This window comes from Triturus cristatus, chromosome 1_1 (assembly GCF_964204655.1).
Source record: "Triturus cristatus chromosome 1_1, aTriCri1.1, whole genome shotgun sequence".
NCBI classification, from domain to species: domain Eukaryota; kingdom Metazoa; phylum Chordata; class Amphibia; order Caudata; family Salamandridae; genus Triturus; species Triturus cristatus.
The window spans coordinates 540,105,584-540,124,270 of record NC_140579.1 but is presented as its reverse complement, the minus strand read 5'-3'; the positions used below and the strand labels follow the sequence as shown (position 1 = coordinate 540,124,270).

Genomic DNA, 18,687 nt, shown 5'->3' with positions numbered 1-18,687 from the left:
AGCATGAAAGGAGCCCTGAATTGAAACAATGTATGAATAAGATTGAGAGTGAAACTCAAACATCTTTGTTCAATGGGAATGTCCAATTTGGGCCTGACTAAGGGATTATATATTATGTCCGAAACACATCTTGACAGAAGTAAACAAGGCCTAGAGATGTTTTTTGTAATATCAGTGAATGCAATGTCTATCTACGCCATAATATATGTAGCATTACAATGCCAATACCAGTAAATACGATGTTGATGCACGCTACGACAAATGTATGCATAATAATAATGAGAATGTCGGTAAATGTGATATCAATGACCTGCATGTTATATGTACTTGTAATAACAAACTCGTATTATTGCTGTCAAATTCACCCGAGATGATCCCCCCAATAAGCCCTGAGTTAGAGAAATGTGGTCAGACAGGCCCTGCAACCCTAATTCAAGCCTTTCAATTGATGGGTCACAGGTGGGGTTACACTTAGCCTGAAGACAAACATGCAAACAGGTAAAACCCTGATCGATTCCACAGATAGGCAGTTGCACCACAACAGATCTGTCGAGATTGGCCCCAATAAAACACATTTAGCCAAAGGCGCACATTCCCAAAATACCACAAAATCAGATTCCACATATAGTTAGGAACACTCAGCCAATCAGAACACATAATGCACGCTACACGCATTGATCACACACTCCCAATGCCAGATATCTGGACACACACACACTGGCACACACTAGGTCTCCAACAAAATTGAGAGCCACCTGTGTCCCCCTTATCAGATGATTCTATTTAAGGTTCATGACTAGGCACAAATTTACATGCTTTACAAGAATGTGTATTCAATTTTTTGTATCTCAAGAACTGTATCTGATACCGGCCAAAACGTCTGTACATTGAGACAGTCTTCAGACATGACTCTGTTGATGCCTCCAGCTGCTGCATTTAATGAAACCAACTTGTTTCTGTTTTGCCAAACAATCTGCATGTGTATCAAGATGACACATTTATCACATTTTTTTTAGTCTTGAGTTCCTGCAAGAACTGTTTTATTTTATGAACATATGATAAAAACGTGAACAGATACTATAAAAACCCAGGTATCTGACCATAAGTTGGAGGAGCTTCATGCTTGGACTATAATTTTTTTTTTTTTAAATATTTCTATTAGAACAGGAAAAAAATTGTAAATAGTTTACATGTCAGTTTACATATCAAATAGCAAGACCAATAAATTAATCAAGCATAGTCAACAGAATAAAAAAAACAAAAAAAACAATTTACAATGGCAACCTACAAGGAATCAGACTCCCACCGCCTCCAACTAGAATATCATAACTACATTTTCATTAATAAGTTAGATTAAATAGGATTAATAAATAAAGTGCAAAGTGCCAAGTGCAAGTCATTTTGTTTAGTGTCTGATGAATATAAGAATACGATAACTTCTACTAAAGTGCCGCGTGCATATATAACTTTTTTTTTTTTTAACTAGTTCGTGATCATCAGGTTTCATCTATGAACCCATAATGAAAAAAAGGTTGCCAAATACCCCTAAATCTTACCACAGCTCCTACACGTTTGGCATAGGCCTCTTCAAGTCTACAAGTCCTAGTCATTTTATTAAACCAATGTGCAATGCTAGGTTGTAGACTAGTTCTCCAGTTTTGCAGAACAAGTGATCTGGCAACTGCAATAGCAATTAAAATAAAATATTGCTGATTTTTTGTAAAACATTTCACTTCTCCTGAAGAACCAACTAGCACCAACATGGCTGACGAACTAATTTGCATGGATAAAATCAAAGAAATTTCCGCAAAGACCCTCTTCCAGAAATATTGTAAATCATTACATTAAAAAAATATACGTACCCAGCCCCCTTCACCCTCTCTGTTACAGCGAAAGCATTTATTCGGGCAGGTTAAAAACATTTTAGACAGTTTCAGGGGTGTAAAATATAGTAACCATCTTGATAAAAAATTCATTATTTTAAAATTGGCGCCTCTAAGAGCTTTATTCGCTAGATCACTAAGCTGTTTCCACTCTCTGGTATTAAACTTGCACCCTGTCTCTGAATGAATTTGTTTGAGCTCTTTTGTCAGGATCTCTTCCGAGTTGGCCTTTTGATGAAGTAGCTGATACCAACAGCCAATCCCTACCATTTTATTGCTTGACAATTGGCCTTACCGTCTCATCTAGCATTGCATAGTTAATTTTAAGGAAGCTGGATATTTGTACAAAGCTCAGGGCCAGCGCAGTATTCGGTGTAGTAGCCTGGAGACAAACCGTTTCCCAGTTAATTAAGGATTCAAGGTTATAGAAATCCCCGAGCTGAAGATAACCCAGTTCTTGCCAGTCCTGAAAAAGCCCTCTAGAGAGTTTAAGACCTCCTACTGCCCCATCCTGTATAGGGGTGTAAGCGTGAAATAAAGGGACATCTCGTGATTTAAAAAATAACTGCATTCTGTCAGCCAGTGTGAAGATAACCTTATATCGCGTTTTTTGGGGAAGTTTCGCCAAACGTAAGAACACGGGGAGTCCAATGGTGCTTTCATTCAACATACGTATCAGAAAAAAATGATCAAAAACAGAATTCTCCTTACCAAATTGAGAAAACAGATTAAGTAAAGAAGCCTGATGATATGTTAAAAAATGTGGGAGTGCCAGTCCTCCTGAAGTTACTTCAAGTTGCAATATAGGGAACTTAACCCTAGGTTGTTTATTATTCCAAATGAACTTCCTTATTAAACGATCCAACTCCTTAAAATAATAATTCGGGATTTTCAAGGGCAGATTAATAAATAAAAACAAAAACAGTGGAAGGACCATCATTTTAACCGTTGAGACCCTCCCAACTAAGGACAGTTGAAGTAAAGACCAGCTATCGAATAACTTTTTGACTTTCGTGAGCAATCTAGTATAATTAAAAAAAAAATTTGCCCAAAATCATTAGTGACATGTAACCCCAGATATCTAATTGGGTGCGGAGGTTTTAGATGGATGGCAGGTGGGAAATCTGAAGGAGTCATATTAAATGCTAAAATTTCGGTTTTTGCATGGTTAACTTTGTATCCGCCGATTTGCGTAAAGTTTTGAATTTCATCCAACACATTCTGTAGGTTATCTGCCCCTGCCTTCAGATATAAAATGATATCGTCTGCATAAAGCTTAATTTTTGCCATACCATCAATGGGAGGGACGATACATATTCTCTTCCGGATTTTCTCAGCTAGGGGTTCAATAAACAATGAAAATAAGAGAGGAGACATCGGGCACCCCTGGCGGGGGCCTCGTTTGATAATCACCTTACCATTTACTAAACCATTAATCATGATTGTAGCTTCTGCCCCTCTATACATGTTTGTTAACATCTGTATAAGTTGTTGTGGAAAACCAAACTTTCGTAAAATAAAAAATAACGCACTCCAGTCTAACAAATCAAAAGCTTTTTCAGCATCCATCATCATAATCACCGCATCAGTCTGATTAATAGAAAAGTAATCGATGGCTTGCATCAAAAAATAAGTATTCGATGCCATTAAACGTCCAGGAATAAAACCATTTTGATCATTATGAACCACCTGTTGTGCTCAGGGAGCTATCCTTTTTGCCCAGATTTTCATAAGAAATGTATAATCTGTATTTAACAGACTGATAGGGCGATCATGTCAGAGGTTGCATCAGTATGCAGCGACAACCAGACTCAGTAGCTGTGCAGAGAAGTGGCCTTCAGTCTTGCACTGTTTATTGTTCCCGGGCAGAAGCCATGATAGAGACTAGCTAAACGTTATTTGTTTACAGAAAGAAGGTATGCTGTGTGATTGATCTTCGAAAACACAATCTATAGTCTTGTTATTTTTTTGCTTCTGCTAATATCTAACATTAGGGCTTAGAAATAGTAATCTGGCTGCATTTATTTTCCCATTCTGTGTGGTTACCATTCATATTTTATGCACTAGACTAAGATTTTAGAAATTAACAATTTAAAGTACATATTTTGTTTCTTAGAGCCAATTTGCATTTGTTTTTATTTTTAGAAAAGAGGTTTTGGTGTTCCACTGTGTCCCTAATACCATCTAGTGAGACTGATCATAACCAGACAACATTTCCAGTGTTAGAGAGCGTTTTGGCCCGAAATTCAAACCCTGTGCCTACCTCCTGATTTCCCGGGTTGGCGTCCTTGCTGTAGCTGGATTCTCCCTCCCGCCGCCGCACCTGCAGTCCTCGTGGCCGCTGTGGGGAGGGAGAGAACTACAACTCCCAGGCTCCCCGGCTGCCACCACCGGAAGCTGCTTCTCCACCTTTCGCGCCTGGAGGCGCTTCAAGAACGTCTCCACTCCACTCCCCGCGTCGCGGGCCCGCACGCGGCAGCCCCGGGCTAAGCCCGGGCAAAGAGCGGGCCGTCTGTGGCTGTCAGGGTCCGGAAGAGGCTGGGCTGGGCCACCCCCCTTGTCCTGGGGTAAGGTTGGGGAGGAGTTCACGGACGACAATAGATTCTATACCCGCTTAATGACTGTGCCGATTAGATTATCCAAGGATCAGGTCATATATTGCTGACATAGGTCCCTCCTGCTGTTGTGATCTGTGTAGATTCGGCGGTCAGCTCCTGGGGGCGTGACGCTGATGGTCTCCCTGTTGCTTCCTCACTCCATCGTGCGGTCAGAGTTAACAGCTCCCTGAAAGCATTGCGGGAACTTCTATTTCTTCGCTCTGATCGCACCCGGAGGCACTTTTTTGGTTGAGTTGCTTCCTTTACGCCCGGGAGAAAGGAGAAGGGCGGGGCTGCCTGTTGCCTGTTGCAGTTCGGTTAGACCAAGGCTACCCCCTGACTGTTGCGTTACTTAAGTACGCTGTGGACACAGCAATAAGATTGTTTTTTGTAATTTGTGATTATTGTTTGGGACATTGCTCAACAAGTATTTGTAAGGCTTAAACACTGCTTGGTAGTATCTACTTGAGGTGTTTTGTTATATAGCTTTGAGAGTTAAAAAGTGTACCATTGAGTACACTAATGGCTAAAAACAAATCAACCATGGATAATTACTTAGAAAAGGTGGTGAGTAAGATCAATAACGATAGAAGAAAATCACTGGGCCGGGAGAGTCTCCCGGAAATATCATCTCCTACCCCTGACGATAGCAGTAGTCCAAATGTTGTTGCACCTCTTGTCACTGACGTTTTATTAGTGGAGATTCCTGTATTAACGGCTGTAGACCAGGATGCATTAGATCAGAATCCACCAGATGATTCCATGGTCGCTCCAATAGTACGCTCTCCTGTTAAGAGAGCGATAAGGAAGTGTAGGAAAACGCAGTTTAAGCGGGGGGGTGTTCAACACAAGCTATTATCTGAACCAGTACAGAGAAGTACTATTGGCCATAAGGAGACTATGACCAACAATTGTGGCACTAATATAGATATGAATTCAGATTTTTTGGCTTATATAGCCAAGGTAATTGAAGCTAAACTAGAAGTTGTTGTTAAGCCACTTGTAGAAAAGATAGATTCATTGACAGCTGAAGTGACTAGATTGGGTGGTCTCTTATCTAAAATAACCAATGACCAGAGTATAATACAGAGGGAGATAGTGGAACAACCTGAAAATGTTGTACAGATGCCGTTGATAGAGAGAGTAAGTACATCTAATCCCAGGGAGATAAGCCGAACGGTCGACAATACTACTCCGACTAAAGTGGCTTCAACTAGCACAGTGTGGTCCTCAGTCCCAGTGAGAAAAATACGCTCCATTAATCTACCTCCAGAGTGTGAGCCATATGTTGTCGTTCTCTCAAATGTTCCACCCCTAGACTGTTCACTACCTAATTCACGAAATGAATCACATGACTCACTTGAACGAAAAACAATTTCCTGGTTGAACAAAAATTGTGGGTTTCCAACAAATTATTTGGACCAGATATTATCGACTAGACGGGTTTCTTGGGTTGGTAATGCTAGGAAAACCTGTAGAGGTGAATGTATAATTATACATTTTAGACATCCCCAACATGTTGCGACTGTGTTACTTAGAGCGGCATCGCTGGCACTGGGGGTGAATAGTGTGGGTGTGCACCCTTTGGGGTATTTTTATAGTCATCTAGCTAGGGCCCCCCAGGTTAACACTATAAGTAGGCTCCAGAATCCCAACAGATGCCCAATCTTCCAGATTCCTACTAATAACAGATATCTGGCACTGAGTACTCTGGATCAGAATGATTGACTCTTGTCGGTTGGTAATTTTGATTTAGAGGTAACTGCAGATACTCAGGCTGGAAATTTGAATCCGAGTATCGTAGAGTGTGAACAACTAAGGATGGAGGCTCCCACACTATCTTACGATGTTAGATCTAGATCTGCCTTGACTCTTAAAGTTGTGGTAACTGATGAGCTCCCAAATAATGTAGGAGCTAGCAATGCTAGTCTGGGTGAGGCTGGACAGTGTTGCATTAGGAGCACCGAGACAGAGGGAAATAATATTGTAAAATTTCCAGTTGATGGAATAAATACCTCAATTAGCCCTGTAGATGGTGCAGCTAGGCATGATAGATTGGTGAATGCATTTTCACCTTGCATAGAAGAAAATTTACCTGTTAGATTAACATCATGGAATATAGCAGGTATAGCTAGGAACCTACGGGATGCAGCTTGGTGCTCCTATATCGAGGAGTATGACATAATTCTCCTTCAGGAGACTTGGGCCGTAGAAATGCCGCATAGGCTAGGGTACAAAACATTTTGTTGTGGCGCAATCCCATCAGTAAGAGGGAGAGCGTCAGGGGGATTGGTGATTTGGGTAAGGGTTACCCTAGAAATAGATGTTACCCAACTGTCGATTTCTTCTCCCGATTTATTGGGATTAAAAATGGTGACTAGGGGAAAAGGAATCATATATTTAATAGATATATATAATAGACCACACTCATCTAATAAGGAATCCAAGGTGGTAGAGCTTTTGGACTCTTTTTTAGATACACTAAGACCAAATGTACAGGTAGTAGTTGGAGGGGATTTTAATTGTAAATACGAACCAGTGTCGGGCCTGGACAACTTATTTGACGAGCAGGATATTGCAAATAATGTCCTGTCTCTGGATTCCACTGGATCAGCTAAAAGCTCTATAGCTGCTATCCAGATTTTACAGCTGTCCGTGGCCCATGATTTAAGGGCATGTAATGGCCGTTTTCAGTCCGACAGACCATCGGCTCCAACATTTTGTAAAGGCAACTGTAGGTCACATATAGACTTTATATTGGTCTCTCTGAGCCTATGGTATTTAATATTTGACTTTAAAATAGATCATAGGACAGAGAGTGACCATCTTCCACTTCAACTATGGTTAGACCCTGAGCCTTTTATATCTCACTTAGCTGGAGAAGCTATGCTAAGTAGCTCTCTTGGGGAACCCCAGGTAACAAATAATAGGCGTGCTCTAAGATGGCCTTATATCCTGGCTAAAGAAGAGACGATGCTAAATATTTAAAAGACATTTGCTGATACCATTGAAGCATGCCGGATGCCCCTATTGGGCACCCAGGGTGTTTTAGATCTGCACTATAAATTGGTAGATGCGCTAACTCCCCACTTGAGTAAAATATACAAAAAGGACAAGAACCGAAAAGAAAACCATTTAGAGTTAGTTAATCAATGGTACAACAAGGAATGTCGCATAGCTAAGTCCCATTTGATCCAGGCTGTCAAATCAAAGAACCCTCAGGGTATAAGTGATAGCAGACAGGCATATAATAAAACACTGACCCAAGCAAAAAAAGCTTGGGATGATGCCTTATGGGATGATCTTTTAAATGCGGCTAAATTGAGAGATCAGGGCGCTTTTTGGAATTTAATTTCAAAGGGAAATAAAAAGGGCAGATCACCCAGGGATATTTACCTAGATAAAAAAACATGGTGCAACCATTTTTCGAAACTTTATTCTAACGACAATGAGGGGTTGCCCATAGGGGATCAAGAGATTAATTTAGCATTGAGTATTGCTCCCTTGCGATTTAGCCTAGAGGAGACTATCGAGGCATTACAGGCCGTCAAAATGGGCAAAGCCCCAGGTCCTGATAAGATCCCCGGTGATTTATTGAAGCACGATGTGGAAGTTTGGGGGCCCTATATTAATTTTTTATGTAATTCCATAGTGGCCGGAACGCCAATCCCCGAAACCTGAAAAGGGGCCGAAATTGTAACAATTTTTAAGAAAGGTGATCGTTATGATCCAGGCAATTACCGTCCTATAAGTTTAATAGTTCTTTTACAAAAGGTTTTTGCCAGACATATTTTAATTAGACTTTTAGAACGGATAGAGGGGACTCAGATATTAACTAAATACCAGGCAGGGTTCAGATCAAAAACCAGCACAGTTGATCAAGTATTTAGGTTCACGTGCATCTGCTGGAAATACATTAAGATAAGGAAGGGCAGTTTGTACGTGGCATTTATTGACTTGAGGGCTGCCTTTGACCTCGTTCCACTTAATTTGTTGTGGTCCACACTTAAGAATATGGCGGTCCCTGGTGAGTTACTTAAAGAACTCATTAGATTACATACAGGGAATTACGCCAAAGTCAGATGGGGGAAGGGCGGTGAAATTTCAAAGGCCATACCTGTAGGACGGGGTGTGCGTCAAGGCTGCGTGCTGGCGCCTACACTCTTCTCATTATATGTTAATGATATACCTATCTACCTAAGGGACTGTGACCATGACTCCCCGAAGTTAGGAGATGAGGCGATCATGGCATTACTTTTTGCCGATGATACGATTCTCATCTCACAGACTCCAAAGGGTTTACAAAATTTAGTGAATTCGTTCAATAGCTACTGTGTAGGGAAGGGGTTAGAAATAAATTCATCCAAAACAAAATATATGTCCATAAATCCTCAGAAGTCTTTTAGGAAGAACTTGGCCCTAAATAATCAAAAACTGGAGTACGTGGGGAGTTTTAATTATCTAGGAATTATGCTGGATAGTACGCTTTCTTGGAAGGGGCAGTTGGAAAAAAGTAAATTATCCTTAAAACAAAATTCGATGCCTATTTTAAAAGTGCACGGCAGTAGTCATTCTAAAGCCATTACACCGGCACTTGAAGTATTTAAGGCGAAGGCCCAATCAGCGGCACTTTATGGTGCTGAAGTATGGGGGCATTCCTGTAAAAGCAACTTTGAGAAGGAAGAAAATTATTTTATACGTAGGTTGCTTAAAATACCAATCAGAACCCCCCTAGTCCCAGTGTTCCTGGATATTAATCTTAAAAGGACAGACTATCAAGCCATATTAAGGCCACTACTGTATTGGGTTAGGTTATGGACAACCCCGGAGTTGAGTGATTATAAGAGTGGATTGATAGAAATAATCCAGATCGATGGGTATAAGAAAATTGCATGGTTAAAGCACATTTTCCAGTGGTATACCAGGCTAGGGCTCTCCCATTTACGGGAAGAACCTCAGAATATGACGCCGCCCCTCAAAAAGCTTGTAAAGTCTACTTTCTGGTCTTATGTCAATGGTGAATTATTTCATAGCTCAACAATTGGCACATTGACTCAGAAATTTTTGACTATAAAGGATATTCCTGAATTTGAACAATTCATGGATGAGATAGGACCACCACTAGCAAAAACATTATATCTGCAATTTAGATATGGGGTCCTACAGACTACCGCAAACACTTGCAGGTGGGGGGGTAAAAATGCCAGTGGTTTGTGTACCCTCTGCTCTCAAAAAGCAAAAGAAGATGATGTCCATCTATTGTTCTTCTGCCCAGTCTATAAAAAATCAAGGGACCGTTGGATCAAACCCTTATGTAAAAACATGGGGGTTAGGTCTTACAAAGAGGCAGAACGTATATTCAAGTCAAATACCTCGCAATTGGTAATGTTTTGTACAAGTAGGTTTTTATTCAATGTGTACCTCATTAGGAAACAGATCGGTTGTAAGTTGTAATGTACTGTTGCGGTCTGCACTTTTCCTTAGCCCTGTATAGTTAATATAAAATGCACTGATTCCTTCTTTTTAACGTGTTTTTAGAAAAAAAGTTTTAAAATCTGGCTTTTTAAACTAAATTAAAATGTATGTTTTCGATTTTTAATGCAGTAATTGCACAATCGTTGATGTAGATTAATTGTTTGTTTGCCCCATTGTATGTATTAACTTGAATATTTGGTCTGTGTATTTGTATACAATTGTTGGAAATGTCTTTTATGTACTTCTTGCTTTTATGGCTATATCAGCCGAAATAAAGCTTAAACAAACAAACAAACATTTCCAGTACAGTACTGCTCATTGAGTTGTGTACAGGACACAGTCCAACTTGAGTTCTAATTTGTAGTGGTGAATTGAACTAAGCCCTTCCTCCGGGGATTAGAAAGCCCCTCTCGCTTTGGCCATGAGGCGGGTCCCCCCACACCCTGACTACAGTGTAAATCATACGCTCTTCAACCTACATCTTTCCAAAATCATATGAAGGACTATGGGATACATTGAACATGGTGGTGTAAAGGTATTGCACTAGTATTTCAAAATATGCAAAAGCAAGTTGTTCATATTGCAGGAGCAGTACTGCTTTAACCAACTGCACTCAAAAAACATGTGCATTTTCTCCCATAAGAAAGCAATTCATAGAGACATTTAAGGATAACCAGCAAGACGGACACTATCCTTGATCATTGTGATGTCAGTTATGACAGAATTAATCCCAGGGGAGAGAAGTCACACATTAAATCTGTACTTTTGGCTGAGATAGCAATGCAAGTTCAGGGGAGGAGCTGAATTTTCTACCTGGTGGCGTTCACACAATATCAATTTCACAAATCTGTAAAGTCTTCAGTAATCGTCACTAGTTGAAAGTGGTCAATGCGATGTTCCCAGTGTCTGTTCTGAAGTATGTTTTGATATTGCCCCATGGTTTTCTTACCTGGCCATTTTCCGTCGCTTTTTTTCCTCAGCTTTGGCTTTCTGTGCAGACGTCAAACTCTCTGCTTCAGCCAGATTATCCACCGCAATGGCCAAAAAGACATTTAGTAGAATATCTGGACGAGAAACCTCGTTAAGGAATAATGTAGGCATGCAGAGGATCTGGAGAACTAGAGACCTTTAAAAAGATCACTTCCTTCAGTGTCAGCTTTATTCACTCTATTACACTGTGATTGCTGGTCTCAATCACTCTGTGCTGCTCTTTCCTTATGTGGCATGTACTACAAGTCTTGTCTAACCTCCTATTTTATCTGCAGTTACCAATCACTCATGGATTACACTATGAGGAGTGTACAATACATGTTTTAATACATATTGGAATCTGTAGAATTCACATTCCTAACAGTGCGCCTTGCAAGCCTGACTGCAGCATCTAACAGAGACCAGATCTATTAGAGCAAGAAATAACACACTAAATCCTTTTTTTGTGCCACCAAATTAAATCACAGATATAAGCCTGTGCACTACATTGTTACTTCCTACTTTCATCACTGAGTTCTAGTAGCTCATTAGTGGTCCAGAAGAAACCTTCTCAAGTGCAGCAGTGGTGTTAGCCATGCAGACTACTTTACCTGTCAACACACAGAAGAAAAGTAGGGTCCCCAATACACATGTTGCTATGTTGTGCTGCTTTAGAAGTATTCAAACAATTCAGAACAGAATCATTTAACTCACTTGTATGCACTCCAACACTACAATGCAGCAATAAAAAACACACATGGTTTTCAAATGAAAAAGTAAAAATCTTATGAAACAACAGTAGACAATTGCGTTGTAATTTCCTAAAGACAGTCTTACAGATCACAAAATTATGGATTAAACATGCAGAACAAAACAAACTCTTCCATGAAAGCTGATCAGCATTCAGAAAAAAAGGGAGAGAGGGAGGGGGAGACAGTCATAGTCAGCAGTAGAGCCAATTTGTACATCACTCTAGACCAGGTGTCTCCAACCAGTAGCTCGTGAGCTACCAGTAGCTGTCCAGCTACATGCGAGTAGCTCTCCTGTGTGCAGCCCAGCTTACTAATAAAGAAGCTTTTGTTTGGTTGAAATGTTATATGCATAACAAAATAAAAACACATTTATTCAACACTAGAATGTGTGCATTTTCGGAACTGATAAGCTGATGTTTGGAGAAAAATTGTCTTAATTTCAAAACGTATTTAAAGGTATTATTGAGTTGGAGAGATGTATTACTTAATCTTACCTTTGTGCCAGGGGGATTGCAGCCATGGCATTTATGCATTGCCTGTGTAACAAACCAATTCAAATTGTCAAAGCCTTTTGTACATTACTGTTCGAAACCCTGCCTAGTTCACTGATGTGATCACAGCCGACAATCGTGGATGGGGTGGTCATTACTAGTATTAGTAGATCGGGATGATTTTTATTGAAAGTGAATGGCTCTTATTACAGAAAATGTTGGAAACCCCTGCTCTAGACTAAGGCAATCAGACAACACTGATCCTTTTGAAAGTATCCCTAGCATATGAATTATGCTGCAGTAAGAGTCAAGTTATGTGACCTTGTTGTTCAAACTGTGTGACAAGAAAAGGGGACTTATGTGGCATTATGCAGCACAATCTGTAGCACTATATTGACATTTTAACACACTCTTTTATGCTGCCTGAACTAAAATGTCTCTCTTTTAATGACTAAGTCCAGCAATCAACAGCTGAAAGGAGAATAATTAATTTTCGCAAAGTGTCTGGCAAAGCTTTGCACTCAGTGTGCAGTGATTTTAATAACTTTTGAACTGTTTGATATAGAAACACATATAATTGGTTACGCTCTGCAAAAGAATTATGAAGAATATGTTGGATTCTGTGACAAATGCAGCAGATTGATATTTATATGGAAAACGCTGTGGCTGCACAAATAAGTTGCCCTACATATTAATCAGGGAAAAAGCCAATAACCCCTTGTTGGCTTTGGAATCAGTATATATCAAGTAAAGTGGCCTACAAGAGGACCATTTCTAGTAAATTGGGATAATTTACAAACTTCTTCAAATAGCTACATAAAAAGACAAATAGATTTGATGAGTTTGGCATTGCATGCTTGCAAACTATAAACAAACATTAATTGGAATAGTAGGCGTATCAACATTAAGGATTTCAATCAACGAGAATGTTAGGGAATGTACAAATCAAAATTAAAACAAATCAATAAATTGTGGTACAATGGATCATACACTTCTTAATTATAAAGGAAATATGTCTATGAGCCCAAAACAGTTTTTGATAAATATATGAATCTTCACTCTTGTTGAAGAAGCAGTCCAAAGACTGTAAGACATTGGTTACGGATTTGATACTCTTAGATCATTAGATTTAAAGGAAAGAAGTAGAACTCCTGCTAATGTTTTGATTTCTGGTATATTCAATATGTGAGACCATGTAGGGACTGCATTGAGTAGGGTTAGAATAATGGACTCAAGAATAGAGTGTGATTGTAAATGCACAAAAAGTTGATTTTGAATTGTTCTCATTATAAATCTCTTGGCTGCAAGAAACATTGTTGTTTGTGTTTTAACATGTACAAGTGATTGAATCAGCTCATTAACACCGCACCAGACCAGCTCAGACAAAGGGCGGCAAGGCAAGCTATTGCTTTAAATCCCAAATCCTCTATTAAAGACTCTTTGTGTTATCATCCTCCTAGAGTGTAGAAATATCCCTGATGGACATTTGGATTTCTTGCCTCCACTACTTACTAATCATAATACTTTTCTAATGTTGGTATATTTCAGTTTTTGGGTGGAGCTTCCTAACAATGGGCAGGACTCAGCCAAGGTACGTTTGTGGAATGTATGGACAATATCCCTGTGGTATGATATGGTCATTTTTTAATTCTTGTTTAACTCTTCATATAGAAGTATCTGGTTATATGACGATGAACAGGAGGGGCACTAAAGTTTGTTCCTGGGTGAAAGTATCGAAGGAGAAATTCAGCAATGCTCTAAGAAGCCAGTTTTTTTTTTTAAAAAGGAGACGGCTCAGTGAGCTCTGACTTTGAGAATTACTCCAATTGGATCCTTTCTGCCTTTGATGTTGCTCTAACTTTATATCTCATTCTCGGCACACATGTCCATCTGCTCCATGGTATGATGTCTCACTACAGCATTGAAATCCTGTAAGAAACTGATACAAACTGCTGCGGCCAATATTTTTGCAAATAGGATCTGAGAAGCTCGTAACTTTCAGTTGTACATTCCCTCTCTTCTCTCACTTGTACTGCTCAGATCTTGGGCCCCTTGCTTACTGTGCCATTGGATTCAAGCTACCTGGCTGATGAAGGGTAATACCCAGAAACCAGTCCAAGGATGCTTGATTCCGATCCAGGGAAGACCTGGTCTGCCAGTTTGGGCTGGACTGTTCCCATGAGGAACAGGATCAAGAATGATTTGCATATGGCAGGGTTCAAACTGGGGAGGCACAGTGAGCAAAAGAACGATCGATTAACCCACATCTGTGACTAGTTGAAAAGTTTCAGCACTCTGTCCATCATCTTATTGTGTTTGCTTTCAGTGATCTAGGCAACCATTCTTAGTTGCCTGCACTACTGCAATTCCCTTTTACTTGGTTAACTCGCCAGGGCTGATAAAACTGCTCCAGCATATTCAGAATTTGGCTGTAAAATTGACCTTTCAGGGGCCTCAGCTATCTTTAACTCTTGAAACCTGATATTGGCTTTGATTTCTAAAAGAATATATTTTAAATATTTGTTTGGTTCCCCGTGTGTTTTAGGATAAGGGCCCATATTACCTTAAACATAAATTTTCTCTGTGTTCCAATGTGCAAACATTGTGCCTCTGATGCTCAATTAGTCACAGGACCTAAATTTCATCGAGAGAAATTTGCGGGGCACGTCTTTCTCATTCAAAGCACCCCTTCTTTGGGACTCACTTCCTTCCTCTCTGCATATGTTAAAACAACTACTGCCTTTTAGAAAACCCTTAAAGACCTGCCTTTATATACAATAAGTATTTCATGTTTTTTGTGTACATTAAGCTATTACCTCAGCACCATGACACCTTTACAGGTTGCAGTGCACTTTAGGAGCATTACTAGCAATAACACAATATTGACATTTGCACAAATAAAAATACTGCCAACTCCATCCCAAAAGGCAAAGACTCTGGGAACACATTTTTACTCAAAGATAACATTTGTCCTGCAAATTAAGTTTCCTGTAAAACATACCAATTTACACTTGTTATTACTCCACCAAATGTAAACCCTCTTTTGAGTGGAGTTGTCTAATCAATAATTATAGTCCAATTGGACCACTGCAATATGGTCTCTATGCGTTCATTTATAGGCTACAACAAAGTAGTATTAACAGAATACTAAGCAAGGCAGCTGGTGAGGCACACATACAACTGAGAGTACTGCTCCCACATATAACCTGCTGATCAAAGACAGAAAGTGTTGCGGTCTACATTTAAAGTGTTCTGAATCAAGACGCCATGATCATGCTGAGGTTGTTCACATGTTATATTTCACAAGCGTAGGCTTAACCTATTTGGTGGTCTTTAAAGGCACCACAGCTCTCACAATACCCCATCTCTCATCCCAGCAGAAATAAACTATCTACTCAGGAAACAAGTGAAAACTATTCTGATCTCAGGAATTGTGATGCCAAAACTCTACAGTAAAAAAACATTGCATTGAGCATCCACTTTATTTTCTTATTACAGGTGACTAGTGACATTACAACTAGACTGCAATAAAAATGAGACAGGCTTTTTTATGTGCGTATTGCATGCTTACAATATTGTAACTAAACAGCAGTTTATATAGGGCTGTCTTAGTTGTTGTTCTCATATTCTACTCCCATAACACTTTCCCAATAATAGGCCATTCTCCATTCATATAGAAATTGTTACAAGAATCCTACTGCATAAGACTCACCAGTAAGAATCCTAACATAGGTTTTTATGGGCTTCCACTATAGATTGACAATGAATCTTTCAAACATCATTAGTAAAAGATGTGCAGAATATTGCAAAAATTTAGTCTATATCACCCGCAACCAACAAGACAGCTTGTCAGGTCTTTTGAAATCTGAAAACTTAGTACATGGTGTAAAATATCTAACTTGTGAGCAGTGTTGACTTTGTGCATTATATAATTAGTATAATTATTTTTCTCTTTTTCTCTAATGTTTGTGATTGGAGGACTTTTTTAAACTCTATTGGCACCCTAGTCCAAGACCAAAGCAAATTCTAGGATGAGGACTAATAACAGTCTAAAGTACAAGATGTCAGAACAGCATCGGAGACCAAGGAATGCTTATAACTCACGGATTCTTAGCTCCCCCTTCTTCCTTAATAAACCCACACACATAGAAACCTTATGTAGATAGGAAATGGAAACAGCCAGGAAACCTCTAAAGGATACAGTTTCCGCAGACAAAGAGAATGATGAAGTAGATGCACACAAGCACCCCAGGGAACGAGGGCCCTCCGTAGGCTAAGATTCCATTGTTCATCACTGTGTTCCAGTCTTCTCCAGTAAGGATCTGCAAGATAAGCAACATGGGTTAGTTCTAGACTGTCCCTCTCCCACCACTTACACCACAAAGATCTTCAACACTGTCAATGTAGGTCATTTTACACAAATCGAAAAAGTCCTCTTTTTTAATCTGCTTCTTTCCCTAAGCACCAAGTTGCAATGGAATATTATATTGTTCTGTCCAGTTTTGAAAATTTTAAATAGGCTGAATGCTGCTTATCTGTAGGAAATCAGATTGCTAATCTATGTTAGACAGAAGCCACAGTCGTGATGTGGCTAAGCTCCTGCAATGCAAAGCACCCACAACTTAAACTTATTTTAGTGAAAATCCCATACTTTTGCATCGTAGCAATGTGCTACCAGAAAAAAAATTCTTACCACATGGCTTGTGGCACACATGCAGCAACTGACAAATAAAAACTGTACAGGTTCCAAAACAGATTAGCTATAAAGGCCCCACAAACCAGGAGGAGGCCTCGCAATCATCCACAAGGATACAATCACCTGCACCACCTCTTAGGATGAACCAACTGCACTCATGGAACCCCTGCACTTTAAAGTGCAGATCAGTCACTGTGTGACCATCACAGGCATGCTTGCCTGCCAACCACTAGGACCCCACACCACCTTCCGCAACTTGTTCACCGACTTCATCACCCCCCTCGCCCTCAGAACCAATTTCCTCCTACTAGGCAACCTCAACTTCCATCTTGATGACCCCATGGACCGAAACGCCACCGAACTCCTAGAAATTCTTGACAACATCAGCCTTAAGCAACTTGTACATGGCCCGACTCATGCCATCGAACACACACTCGGCCAACTGTTCACATCCAGCAACAAGATCACCATCAGCTACATGTTCCCTCTTCCGTGGTCAGATCACTCCATCGTACACTTCTACATCAGCACACCCCACCACAACAAATCAAAACTGACCATCAAACTCAGTCACAACTGGAGCAACATAACAGAAGCAGACTGGACCCATGCCCTCAGATCCAACTAACCAACTCTCACAAGCAACCTACAGCAAGACCTACTGACCTTTGCAAACTGGATCTCAGACATCGCCAACAACCTAGTTCCCATAAAAAAAATCAGGCACACAAGAACTTGTGCTAAAGCTTGCTGGTACAACGAGAATTTCAGAAACTCCAGGTGCTATTGCAAGTAGCTGGAAAGATGATAGAGGACCAGCCAAGACAACACTTCCAGCTACACCTACAAATCTGCTCTCAGAAGGTACCACACACAGACCAAAGAAGTCAGGAAAGTGGTCCTCGTGATCAGCCTCGAATCCTGCTCCAACACAGACAAAAAAATCTTCAACATCGTTAAGGAATTCATCAACCCAACAGCTGGCACCAATACCATCAGCCCTATCCTCTGCGACAACCTCTCGGACGTCCTTCCCAGACAAATGCTCAAGATCTACTCCAACTTTCCACCACAACCCACAATTGAGGACATCATTACACAACCTCTCACCGCCACGTGGAGCACCAACCTCCTAACAAACTGGAGCCCATCACCACAGAGGACACAACCAGAATCATGCTGACCATCTATTCGGGGACTCTCTCAGACCCCTGCCCAAACCACATGTACAACCAGGGCAGCACACTGATCAGCACCAACCTCACCATCATCATCAACTCCTCCATCCCCCGTGGATACTTCCTGGAGAGCTGGAAACACGAGGAAGTCACCACTATGCTGAAGAACCCCCAGGTTGAACTAAGGATTTCAGTAACTACTGGCCCTTCTTGCTCCTACCCTTCTCAGCCAAAATCCAGCACTGCACTCATCATGCTCAACCTCTCTGCAGGATTCAACACAGTCTCTCATGGCATCCTCATCACCAGACTTCAGGAATCAGGAGTCCACGGACTGGCCCTAGGTTGGTTCTCCTCCTTCCTCTCCAACAGGACACAATGGGTCAGACTCTTCACTTTGACCTCCGAAACCAGGAAGCTCATCCGCAGAGTCCACTAGGGCTCCTCCCTCAGTCCGACTCAGTTCAACCTTCACATGGGATCTCTCACCACAACATAAGAAACCATGACATCAACACAGTCTCCTATGCCGAAGACACTCAGCTCATCCTCTCCCTCACTTAAAACAAACACCACCACCAGGAACAACTTCACGGACTGCATGTCCAACGTGGCAAACTGGAAGCGAGAGAACTTTGTCAAATGC

The 18,687-nt window shown here is 40.6% G+C and overlaps 1 protein-coding gene across 1 annotated transcript in view; it reads right to left on the bottom strand.

The window, feature by feature from the left end:
- The window catches only part of CACNA1S (calcium voltage-gated channel subunit alpha1 S), a 753,083-nt gene that overhangs the window by 353,297 nt on the left and 381,099 nt on the right, over nt 1-18,687 (bottom strand). Inside the window, exons 13-14 of the mRNA XM_085643164.1 lie at nt 16,369-16,489; nt 10,905-11,019 (exon numbers count right to left, since the gene is read on the bottom strand). Coding sequence (XP_085499290.1) covers nt 10,905-11,019; nt 16,369-16,489 — 236 coding nt within the window. The remainder of the gene's footprint in view (nt 1-10,904; nt 11,020-16,368; nt 16,490-18,687) is intronic.